The 12,706-nt window shown below is 45.1% G+C and overlaps 1 protein-coding gene across 2 annotated transcripts; it reads left to right on the top strand.

Annotated features, from left to right (window-relative positions):
* Positions 1 to 685: 685 nt before the first annotated feature.
* Positions 686 to 11,392, top strand: MPV17L (MPV17 mitochondrial inner membrane protein like). Of its 2 annotated transcripts, XM_047779152.1 has the most exons (4): positions 686 to 995; positions 6,887 to 6,957; positions 10,720 to 10,749; positions 10,827 to 11,392. In XM_047779152.1, exons 1-4 carry the CDS (start codon positions 686 to 688, stop codon positions 11,004 to 11,006), a joined length of 591 nt encoding a protein of 196 aa, XP_047635108.1. In that variant the 3' UTR covers positions 11,007 to 11,392. The 2 variants fall into 2 exon arrangements, with proteins under 2 accessions (XP_047635108.1, XP_047635109.1); XM_047779153.1 differs by lacking the exon at positions 6,887 to 6,957 and having other exon boundaries at positions 10,827 to 11,005.
* The last annotated feature ends 1,314 nt before the right edge of the window (positions 11,393 to 12,706 follow it).

Below are 12,706 nucleotides of genomic sequence, written 5' to 3'. Positions count from 1 at the left end.
TAGGCTCATTGAACCCCATCTCATATTTCTGAAGGGTCTCAAATTTCAACTTCTAACACTGTCTCCAAAGACGTTACACAATCAATCAATGTACAGTGTGCGTCGAAAGTGTTCTTTATATGTAAACGTTTCAAATACACCGCCACCTTGATAACTGTTATGGTATCCTTTTTTTCTTTTTTAAAAAATTTCCCTTTTTAAACCTTCTTTCGTTTGTTTTGAGATATAATTCGCATACCATAATATTCACCACTTTGTATTCAGTGGTTGTATGTGCAACTGTTACCACTATTTAATTATGAAATATTTCATCACTCGCTAAAGGAACCCTACACCCAGTCACTTCGCATCCCCCCATCGCCCAGTCCCTTACTAGCCTACTCTCTGTCTCTACGGATTTGACTGTTTTTCTGGACATTTCGTGTAATGGGACAAGCATTTTTGCCGACCAGCCTCATTTCAAAAGCTCAGCCCCCAAGATCGCCAGTGGCCACGGGATTGGTCGGCACGGGTTGGGTGTGCGCGGGACGCCCAATCGCTCTTGAGCACCGGGGAGGAGTCAGGTGCAGGTGGCTGGGCGCGGTGCGCGGGAGGCGGGGGCTGAGGGCGCCGGCCGAGGGGCAGGAGGCGGAGGCCGTGGCCCAGAAGCCTCTGGCGGCGGCTGGCAGGCGCTGGGGGCGCGGGCATGGCGGGCTGGTGGCGGGCACTCCCGCGCGCCGCCGGGCGCTACCCCTGGCCCACGAACGTGCTGGTCTATACCGCGCTCTTCTCGGCTGGCGACGCGCTGCAGCAGCGGCTGCGGGGCTGCCGGGCGGACTGGCGGCAGACGCGGCACGTAGCCACGGTGGCCGTGGTTTTCCACGGAAACTTCAACTACGTGTGGCTGCGCCTGCTGGAGCGCGCGCTGCCGGGCAGCGCGCCGCGCGTCATCCTGGCCAAGGTGCTGTGCGACCAGGCGCTTGGCGGGCCGGTGGCCGTCTCTGCCTTTTACCTGGGTGAGGAGTCTGCCTGGGGGCCTGGGAGCCGGAGCTGGGGGACGGGTTCGGGATCTGGTGAGCGGGCCGGGATTTGGGTTGGGAAACCGAAGTCAGGGGCTCTGGGGGCCAGTGACTAGGGCCGGAAACCCTTTGGGGGGGGGCAAGGGTTCGGGGGACCGGGAGGGTCGGGCTGGAGGTAGAGGTGCGAGGGCTAAGTCCGGGGACCTTGGATTAAGGGGTTGAGGAAAAAGAAATTGAGGAATGGTTGCTAAAGAGGCGAGGGAAGAGTGTCTTAGGGTGGGACGCTGTGCTTGCACTACAGACTGGGGCTGGAGGTTTCAGGCGGCTTGGGACCTCGGCTAGAACTCCCGGAGGCAGGACTGGGGCCCCGTTTCCCCCTGAAAAAGATCCATGAGAATGTCACGATACCCCATAGCAGCTGTGACCTTTGTGACTGCAAGGTATGGGGTGGGGGCTCTCCTGCTCCTGGGAAAATCCACACCTGGGGCTGGGGGCCTCCTTTCCACGGGGCGGGGGTGGGGGGGACACTCCTTTCCAACACAAACACGACATGGGAGTGGGATTCAAGACCAACGGGGCAAAGCCGGTGGAATCTGAGGTTGAGAATGGTTCCCCCCCCCATTTGCAGTAGTTCTACTTTGGTAACAAGATTTACTTGATATGGGGTGTCCCATCCCCATATCAAAACCCACAGGAGTTCCCTGTGGCTCAGCAGGTTAAGGATCCAGCCTTACCACTGCCGTGGCTAGGGTTTGAGCCCTGGCCTGGGAACTTTGGCATGCCACGGGCGCTGCCAAAAACCAAAAAAACCCCACAGAAAATGTGAGGAGACCTGGGACCCCTGCCACGAGAGACTCAACCTGTTAGAGTCCCAGGAGCTCCCTTCTCAGAAAGGAAGGAGGAGGGATTGGGAACCTTCCTTTGGGCCCTACATTCTAAAAAACAATAGAAAGGGCTCTGTGGCCTCTTTTTTATGGCATTTGCTATTGTGGGCAGGGAGGGGCACCCACCCCCTAAGAAAACTCAAGGGCCTGAGGCCTGGCCTTGAGAGTCATAGATTCCCCCAAGAAGGTCTTGTCAGTGGCTTTTAGTGCTTTCTTCTAAACTGGGTTGAAGTGGTTAAATCACCACTTTGAAGGGACTTATGCTGCCCCTTGGACCTTCTTCTAGGGGCCAGAGTCAGTCATACACTCTGCAGGAAACATGCCTGATGCAGTGTTAGCCAGTGGGGTCAGCGAGGTCAGGGGATAGAGGACCCGAGAGGCGAAGCCGCCTAGTATATAAGATCTGTGCCTGATCCCAGGGTGCGACTTCCAGGCTAGGTTCCTCATGCCTGTTACCCCAGTGGCCTTGTGCTTTGGTAAAGGGATGGGGTGGGTGAGGGGGTGCCAGGTGAGAGGCTGGGCATTTGGGAATCAGATTCCCATTTAATCCTCAAGCAATGTGGTGAAGCAGGTACTGTTATTCCCCTGTTAAAGAAAAGGAAATGGAGCTCAAAGGGAATAAAAGACTTGCCCGAAACCTACTGCACAATCCTTGGCATGGCCTTAATCTCCCTGGGGCTTGTCAGAATGCCTGAAACCAGAAAGAAGCTGCAGTAACAGCGAGGCCCCCGAAACAGATTCCTCCAGACATCGCTTCTTCATTTTTCTTTACAAATTTCTGGGCCCTGGTTTCCATTTCCTCATATTAAAATGAAGCAGGGGGGATGTCTGTTCAGGGCACATCAGGCCTGGGAAATTGCCTTTATCAGATAGATGATCCTTTGTGCTGAGGCCCCCTAGGGAGTTAGAGTCCTTGTGATTGAAAGGTCTGGCTCAGACGCCACACTTGGGTTGGACCTGAGCCTCTGTCCGCCTCCCTGAGCTCCTTTCCGCCTCTGTAACTCCACCATCCTCAGTGGAGGGTTAGAAGGGTCAACTGAAAAAAAGCACATAATGTGCTGAGCCCTTAATGAGTGCTTGGCAATCAAATACGGTATTACCCATATATTAACCATATCAGGTTCAAGGCCTTTTTTTTTTGTTTTTTTTTTTTAAATCTTTTGTGTTTTTAGGGCTGAACCTGCAGCATATGGACATTCCCAGGCTAGGGGTCGAATCAGAGCTCTAGCCCCTGGCCTACATTATAGCCACAGCAAGGCCAAATCCGAGCTGCGTCTGCAACCTACACCACAGCTCACAGCAATGCCAGATCCTTAACCCACTGAGCGAGGCCAGGGATTGAACCTGTGTCCTCAGGGATCCTAGTCAGATTCATTTTCGCTGAGCCACGACGGGAACTCTAGGCTCAAGTTTTTTTGAGTCCTGTTTTAAGAATCCCCTGCAATTGACTAAAAAGATTTTATTTCCCCTTCCTCCCAGAGTTGCAGAATTTCAAAAGCACTCTCATTTTTACACCCTTAGTAAAACAGGGTTTTATCCTTGTTCCCTGAATTCCTTTTCAGGGCTGTTGAACATTAATATTTCCAAATATTTTTAGGAAGGCTGAATTGGTGTTCTCCTTTCAGATTCTTAGTAGAAAGCCTTTTAGATGGGAAATCTGCAGTCGCTAGAATACCCAGGGCCCAGAGGCCTTCTTATAAAAGGAAATTAAATTTTAAAATATTCAAACATTTCGCAAAATGTTTTGAAGGGCGGGAAGTCACCAACAGTCTTACAGCTTTCTTTTTAAGAAATAGGAGTTTTGTGGTGGCCTAGTGGTTAAGGATCCAGCAGTTGTCACTGCTGAGGCTCAGGTTACCACTGTGGCACTGATTCAGTCTCTGGCCCTGGGACTTCCACATGCTGTGGGCGTGGCCAAAAAAACCCCATTCTGCTATCCCTTTGTACCCTGCTATTCTCCATATTATCACTTTAAAATTTACTGCAATTCCCGTGGTGGCGAAGCAGAAATGAATCCAACTAGGAACCATGAGGTTGCAGGTTCAATTCCTATCCTCATTCAGTGGGTTAAGGATCTGGCCTTGCAAAAAGCAAAATATATATATATTTACCTACTTTTATATTACTTTGTTGCTGTTGTTTTGCCATGTTCGCAGCTCCCGGGCTCTCAATCCAACCCAAGCCACAACTATGACTTGAGCCACTGCAGTGATAGTGCCGTATCCTTAACCTTTTGGGACATAAGAGGACTCCAAAATTTACCTATTTTTATTTTTTTTAATTGTATAGTTGCATTATTATAATTATCATAAATTCTTTGATGGAGAGGGAATCAGAATCAGATCTAAGAAGACTTCAGCATTCCAAGAATGATGTCAAATGACCCCCTTTCATGGTGGATTATGCACTTATTTACTATGAGATATGTTTCTTCTCCAGAGATTGCTTGTTTATGTATCAATTGTAGATTTTTGGTGCACAGTTATTCTGAAGTTTTGATATAAGAGTCTATATGTATATGAGATTGTTTTAAGTTGTTGTTCTTTAATTGCAAGTTCATATCCAGTGTCGTGCATTTGTACCCACCTCTTCTCATGATTTCGGATTTTGGTGGTATAATTGTGAATGGTTGATTTCGTATTTTTACTGTATATATACCTTTACTGGTGAGCCTTGTCATTTGTGGAATTTTTGTTTCCTGTTGCTGTCTTTTCTTTTCTGCCTGGAGAAGTTCCTTTAGTATTTGTTGTAAAGCTGGTTTAGTGTTGCTGAATTCTCTCAACTTTTGCTTATCGGTGAAGCTTTTGATTTCTCTTTCAAATCTGAAGGAGAGCCTTGCTGGGTAAAGTAATCTTGGTTGGAGGTTTTTTCCTTTCATCACGTTAAGTATGTTATGCCACTCCCTTCTAGCCTGCAGAGTTTCTGCTGAAAAATCTGCCGATAACCTTATTGGGGTTCCCTTGTATGTTACTTGTTTCTTTTCCCTAGCTGCTTTCAAGATTTTCTCTTTATCTTTAATTTTGGTCAGTTTGAGTAATATGTGTCTCAGTGTATTCCTCCTTGGGTTTATTTTATATGGTACTCGTGCTTCCTGGATTTGAGTGAGTAGTTCCTTTCCCGTGTTAGGGAAGTTTTCAGCTATTATCTCTTGGAATATTTTTTCTGTCCCCTTCTCTCTCTCTTCTCCTCTGGCACCGCTATAATACGGATGTTGGTGCGTTTAACGTTGTCCCAGAGTTCTCTGAGACTCTCTTCATTTGTTTTCAATCTTTTTTCTCTTTTTTGTTCTGCATCCGTAATTTCCACTAATGTATCCTCCACCTCGCTTATTTGTTCTTCTGCCTCCTGTATTCTGTTGTTAGCTGCTTCTGGGGAATTTTTTATTTCAGTTATTGTATTTTGCATCTCCTCTTGTTTAAGTTTTATGTCTTGTATCTCTTTGGTCAGTGTTTCCTGTAAGTTATCCATCTTTGCCTCCAGTTTATTTCCAAAGTCTTGCATCATCTTCAGCATCAACAATCTAAAGTCTTTTTCCTGGAGGCTGAGAATCTCCTCATTGCTTAGCTGATGTTCTGGATTTTTCCTTTCTCCCTCATCTGAGTTATAGTTCTCTGTCTTTTCGTTTTTATAGGTTTTTGGTATGGTGACCTTTTTACAGATAATAGAGTTGTAGCCTCTGTTCCTTCTGGTGTCTGCCCCCCTTGTGGCTGAAGTTGGTATGGGGGCTTGCTGTAGGCTTCCTGATGGGAGGGGCTGATGCCTGCCCACTGGTAGGTGGAGCCGATTCTAATCCCTGTGGTGGGTGGGGCTTAGTCTCTGGATGGGACTAGAGGCTGCTGTGTGCCTGTGGGGTCTTTAGGCAGCCTGTTTACTGAGGGGTGGGGCTGTGATCCCACCTGGATTGTTGTTTGCCCTGGGACTTCTCATTGCTGACTGATGGGTGGGGCCAGATTTTCCCCAAATGGCCACCTCCAGAGAAAGGCAACTGCTGAACATTCCTGAGAGCTTTGCCTTCAATGTCCCTCCCTCACAACAAGCCACATTCACCCCTGTTTTCCCAGGATGTCCTCCAAGAACCGCAGTCAGGTTTGACCCAGATTCCTATGGAGACTTTGCTTTGTCCTGGGACCCAGTGCACGTGAAAGTCCGTGTGCGCCTTTTCAGAATGGGTTCTCCATTTCCCCCAGTCCTGTGGAGCTCCTGTGCACAAGCCCCACTGGCCTTCAATGCCAGATGCTCCAGGGACTCTTTCTCCCAGTGCCAGATCCCCACACATGGGAGTTTGATGTGGGGCTCAGAACTCTCACTCCTGTCGGTGAGTCTCTGTGAACCAGTTAGTTTTCGGTCTGTGGAGCTTCCCACCCGGGAGATATGGGGTTGTTTATATCACAAAATCGCCCCTCCTACCTCTTAATGTGGCCTCCTCTTTTTCTTCTGGAGTAGGGTATCTTTAAGGCTTCCGGTCCATTTGGGTGGAGATTGCTCAGCCTTTAGTTGTGAATTGAGAAGTTGAGCTCCAGTCCTTCTATTCTGCCATCTTAATCCTCTCTAAAATTTACCTATTTTTAGAATGGAGATTATCTATCTTCTGTTTTCACTGTTAGGTCATAAGGGGCATATTGAGTAATGGTGGTTACCTTGAATATTGGAGTAGGAAACTTGAACATGAACTCTTATATAGTATTCTTCCTATTGAATCTCTTTTTTTTCTTGCTTTTTAGGGCCACACCCACGGCATATGGAGGTGGTTCCCAGGCTAGGGGTCCAATCAGAGTTTAGCTGCTGGCCACAGCCAAAGCCACAGCGACCTCAGATCTGAGCCGTATCTGCGACCTACACCACAGCTCACAGCAACAATGGATCCTTAACCCACTGACTGAGCAAAGCCAGGGATCGAACCTGCAACCTCATGGTTCCTAGTCAGATTCGTTTCCACTGCCATGATGGGAACTCCTCCTATTGAATCTTTTAAAAATTCTTTTGGTGTGTGTTTTTTGCAAATAGGTATGAGTATTCTCCAGGGGAAGGATGACATATTTTTGGACTTGAGACAGAAATTCTGGAATACATATAAGGTAAGATAGACTTTTGAAAATGCAACCAAGATCTCTTTGTATCTTTTTAACATTAAATATGTTTTAATAAAAATATTCTTAACCAGGAGTTCCTCCTGTGGTGCAGTGACTTAAGAATCCAACTGCAGTGGCACAGGTTGCTGTGGAGGCATAGGTTTGATCTCTAGCCTGGTGCAGTGGGTTGAAGGATCTGGTGTTGCCACAGCTGCTGCATAGGTCACAGCTTCAGCTGGGGGATGGAATTCAGTCCTTGGCCCAGGAAGTTCCATATGCCGTGGGTGTGGTCATTAAAAAAATTCTTGAATTGATTTAAGAATTTTTTTTTTTTTGTCTTTTTAGGGCCACACCTGCAGTAGGGGTCTAAACGGAGCTACAGCTGCCAGCCTACCTCATAGCCACAGCAACTCGGATCCTTAACCCACTAAGCAAGGCCAGGGATTGAACCTGCGCCTCACGGATGCCAGTCAGATTGGTTTCCTCTGAGCCACGATGGGAACTCCCAAGAATTTATTCTTAAAACAGGGCTCCATTTGGTTGGCACAAGGGTACAATATTTTGACAGTTCTTAAATTTGTTTTGATAATTGAGTGAGAAGCTTTAAGAGTGTCTATATGTGAGTGTCTTTGAATTGTAGTCAATGTTCACAATGATTTTTTTTTTTTTCTTTTTATGGCTGCACCTGTGGCATGTGGAGGTTCCCAGGCTAGGGGTCCAGTTGGAGCTACAGCTGCCTGCCTAGCCACAGCAGTGCAGGATCCAAGCCTCTTTGACCTACACCACAGCTTATGGCAATGCCAGGTCCTTAACCCCCTGAGTGAGGCCAGGGATCAAACCTGCAACCTCACGAGTCCTAGTTGGATTTGTTTCTGCTTCACCACGATGGGAACTCCTCCCACAATGATTTCTGAAATCCTTAGATTTACTCTTATTTGTGATTACAGTCAGTTTTGAAGCCAAAGAGGGTATTGCAAAATACAAACAGAAGAATGTGAGTAGCTTAAAGGAATCTTTCCCACATTTAGAGCTGATGGTTCCAGGTGTGCGTTCTGCTGGGTCCCTATGAAAGGAACCTTCTTAATATCACAAAGGTATTTACAGAGAAGGAAGAAGGGTTAATCCAAGGCTTAAAGCAAGTCACCTCTTGTACTGTTTGCTCAATACAAATAAATATAACCCAGTCCTTCAAATAAATATCTATTTATTCAATGAAGACTTTTTTTTTTTTTTTTTTTAAGGGCTGCACCTGTGGCATATGGAGGTTCCCAGGCTAGGGGTCGAATCTGAGCTGTAGCCACCGGCCTACACCACAGCCACAGCAATGCCAGATCTGAGCCACGTCTGCGACCTGCACCACAGCTCACAGTAGTGCCAGATCCTTAACCAACTGAGCAAGGCCAGGGATCGAACCTGCAACCTCATGGTTCCTAGTCAAATTGGTTTCCGCTGAGCCATGATGGGAACTCCCTCAGTGAAGATTTCTTGAGTGGTGTCCTCAAGGCCTGGCAAAGTCAAGGATGCTATCCATCTCTGGCCTAGATCTGTCTGATTCTATGAATGACAATGTGGTGAATTTTCAGGATTCCAGACCATACATGGACTGGCCTAGGGCTTCACATCATAGTCCCCTCTCAAAAGCAGTGCCAAGCCACAGGCAGCCACTGCCTGCACTGCTTCTGGCATCTCCTGTGCAATGAGTCTAAGCACAAGAACCAGCGTCACCTGCCTGATGGTTGGAGGCAGGTGGTAGGGAGGGTGGAAGCCACATGTTTCCCCTGAGCTGCTCTGACAGTTCCTTCTTCCTTCCGGGGGAGAGCCCTCAGAGCTTGCATTACTGCTCCTGGGGCAAAAACTGTGGGCCCGTGGTGACATTCCAACGTGATTTTCTGCTGCTTTCTTTTGGAAAAAGGAACAACCTTCCCCATGATGTCAAAGATCCTATGGAGATAGGTACAGCTGACATTTATACAAACAGCAAGCAAGCAGGGAGTTCCTGTCATGGCTCAGTGAAAATGAATCCAACTACTACCCATGAGGATGTGGGTTTGATCCCTGGCCTCGCTCAGTGGGTTGAGGATCCTGCGTTGCCGTGAGCTGTGGTGTAGGTCGCAGACACAGCTCGGACCTATATTGCTGTGGCTGTGGTGGAGGCTGGCAGCTATAACTCCAATTCTACCCCTAGCCTGGGAACTTCCATATGCCTTGGATGTGGTCCTAAAGCAAAAAAGTTTTTAATTACAATGGTTTAGTGTAGAAACTAGAAAATACAAATTAGCGGGGGAAAAAAAAAATACCACCTTTATGTTATCGGTGTAATATCACTTTTAAGGACTGTTTTGAAAACCTCTAGGTTTTGTTTAGTTGGGTTTTTTTTTTTTTTTAAGATATAATTTATGGAGTTCCTTGGTGGCCTACTAGTTAAGGATCCAGTGTTGTCACTGCTGTGGTGCGGGTTTGATTGCTGTCCCGGGAACTTCTGCATGCTATAGGCATGGCCAAAAAAAAACAAACAAAACTAAAAGATCCCAAAACAATATAATTTACGTACTAAGACCTCTATCTTAAAGAAATCCATAATGATGACCTTTTTTTCAGAATGTATAGGTTAAAAATCATCTTTTAAAATTTTTTATTGAATATAGTTGATTTACAATATTGCATTATTTTCAGGCGTTCAGCAACGCTTTTTCAGATTCTTTTCCTTTATATGTTATAAAATACTGAATGTAGTTCCCTGTGCTATACAGTAGGTCATTGTTGGTTATCTATTTTATATACAGTAGTGTGTGTATATTAATCCCAATTAATAAACTCCTAATTTAACCTTTCCCTCCCTTCCTCTGTGGTAACTATGTTTATTTTCTGTCTGTGAAAATAAATCCATTTTAAAAGCTAAACTTATTCTATAGCATGACATAGGCAGAATATGTTACTAGCAAATCACAAGAATGGTTTAGTCTGGGAGTTCCCATTGTGGCTCAGTGGTTAACGAATCCGACTGGGAACCATGGGGTTGCGGGTTCGATCCCTGGCCTTGCTCAGTGGGTTAAGTACCCAGCATTGCCGTGAGCTGTGGTGAAGTTTGCAGACGCGGCTCGGATCCTGCATTGCTGTGGCTCTGGTGTAGACCGGTGGCTACAGCTCCAATTAGACCCCTAGCCTGGGAACCTCCATATGCCACGGGAGCAGCCCTAGAAAAGGCAAAAAGACCAAAAAAAAAAAAAAAAAGAATGGTTTAGTCTGGGAGTTCCCTGGTGGCTCAGTAGATTAAGGATCTGGCATTGCCACTGCTGTGGTGCAGGTTTGATACCTGGCCTGGGAATTTTGGTATGCTGTGGGTACAGTCAAAAAAAAAAAAAAAGGGGTTTGGTCTGTAGTTTTAAAAATTCATTGATGATCCTGTATTTTCTCTTTTCCCTGCATCATTTGCTTGGGCAAACAGGAAAATTGCAATGTGTAAATATATATTGTTATTTTGAAAGCACCTGTCTTCCAGAGGTGGTACTGATTCTGGTAGACTTTTCATTATCGTTCTGTGAATATAACTAATAAAAATCTTTATTATTGTGCCGAACCGCTTCTGTACAACTCCCCACCCTCTTCCACTCAAGAGGCCTTAAGCAGTCGAATTTAATCAGCTTAGTCTGACATATAAAAACACCTCCACAGTCTAGCAGCCTGGGTTTCTTAATGCTTTAAAGAATGTACTGTGTGATTGTTTGGTGTGATGTAAAAGCATCCTAATAAAGTTCTTCTTTGTTCCAGAGTGGTCTGATGTACTGGCCTTTTGTACAGGTGAGTCTCAATCCACTTAGAATGCTCACTCGTGGGTTTGGACGACAGGGAGCCCTAACAGTCTCCCTCTGTTCCAGCTCACCAACTTCAGCCTCGTTCCTGTTCCCTGGAGAACAGCTTACACCGGACTCTGCGGCTTTCTGTGGGCCATCTTCCTCTGCTTTTCACAACAGGGTGGTGATGGCACACTGAAGTCAGCTTTCGCTTCCCTTCGCACAAAGGGGACAAATGAAGTTGAAAGCCCCCCAGAGAAATGACAAGTCAAGAACTCCCTGAAAGGGACTAATTTTTTCCCCTTAAATGCAGTGGACCTGCTTGCAGAAGAAACACTCTCCTTACCAGTTATGTGCTCCCTTTTGAAGAACTACTATTCTGTAGACCCACCTGGGTCCCCCCGCCCCCCAAGTTTGAGACCCAGTTGTTTTTAATTAGCAGTAATAATTTTCAGTTTTATTCAAATCTTTTTTTTTTTTTTCATTCTAATCTGAAAGTATTACTTCTCTAATGTTTTCCCTTCTCTAATACTTTGGTTAGTATTAGGAACAGTGGCAAAGTGGCATTTTATAATCATTACTATTTCTAGTCCACTATTTCATTGCCAGTTGATTTAAGGCATTTCGATTGTATACATCGCTTCTAAAAAACCTCAGGTTGTCTCCTAAATGCTTCTGGATCAGATTACCTTTTATACCAAATATAGTCCTTAGAGTAAATTTCTATTTATACAGCATTCAATCATGAAGATTGAATGACCAGGTTTCCCACTAAAATACTGTATAATAATTTATTGTTATGCAATACTAAAGAGCTGCAAGTACATTTTATATAAAAAAATAACTAGTCAGTGTGTCCTATATAGAGTGTATTTTATGGATATCTTCTACTTTTATAGTTTTTAAACATTTTTTGGTTAATGTTTTTTAGTTTTCAGCATATTCATTTGGCTCAATACCCCATTTCTTAGACATGTACAAAATACAAAAATAGTGTACTCAATATTTGGCTTTTAAAAGAAATATATTGAGTGAAATTTCTAAAAAAAAGTAAACAGTTTTCTTCTGGAAAGAACTCTATATAAAGTTCCAGGGAAAATAGTTACTTACCCCCAAATTCATACTGATGTTATAGTTTTTAAAAGTAGTGCTTTGGAGTTCCTGCCATGGCACAGCGGAAATGAATCTAACCAGGAACCATAAGGTTGTAGGTTCGATCCCTGGGCTCGCTCAGTGGGTTAAGGATTTGGTGTTGCCGTGAGCTGTGTCGGCAGCTGTAGCTCCAATTCTACCCCTAGCCTGGGAATCCATATGCTGCGAGTGCAGCCCTAAAAAGCCAAGAAACAAACAAACAAACAAACAGTAGTGCTTTCACATAAATCTTTATAGATCATCTTTAAGGTAGACATGAGAAATTCAATCCAGTTTTTCAGATTGACCCAGTTTTTTGAACTTCAAAACCAGTGGGTTTAACAATTATGTGAGTATTTCAAGAAGTTTTAGCAATTTTCACCCAAGAATTGTGTTGCTATTCTATTGATTTCAATGGAGTGTTTCACAAATTTGAAGGTGTGAAGCACTGAGATATTAATATATTTATCTTGAGAATTTGTAATAATTTCTAGTTTAATTCTAAATTGTTTTTTGCATAGTCTTAAAAGTAGTTCCTATAACAGAAAAGCTACTTTGCAACACCTAAGTCATGTTTTAGTTAAAAAGTATATCCAGGAGTTCCCGTTGTGGCTCAGTGGTTAACAAATCTGACCGATATCTATGAGGACGAGGGTTCGATCCCTGGCTTCTCTCAATGGGTTAAGGATCCGGTGTTGCCATGAGCTGTCGGGTAGGTCAGATCCCCCGTTGCTGTGGCTGTGGTGTATGCCAGCAGCTATAGCTCCAATTCGACCCCTAGCCTGGGAACCTGCATGTGCCTCGGGTGCGGCCCTGAAAAAAGAAAGACAAAA

This window comes from Phacochoerus africanus, chromosome 5 (assembly GCF_016906955.1).
Source record: "Phacochoerus africanus isolate WHEZ1 chromosome 5, ROS_Pafr_v1, whole genome shotgun sequence".
NCBI lineage: Eukaryota > Metazoa > Chordata > Mammalia > Artiodactyla > Suidae > Phacochoerus > Phacochoerus africanus.
This window is presented reverse-complemented; position numbering and strand designations above follow the sequence as displayed.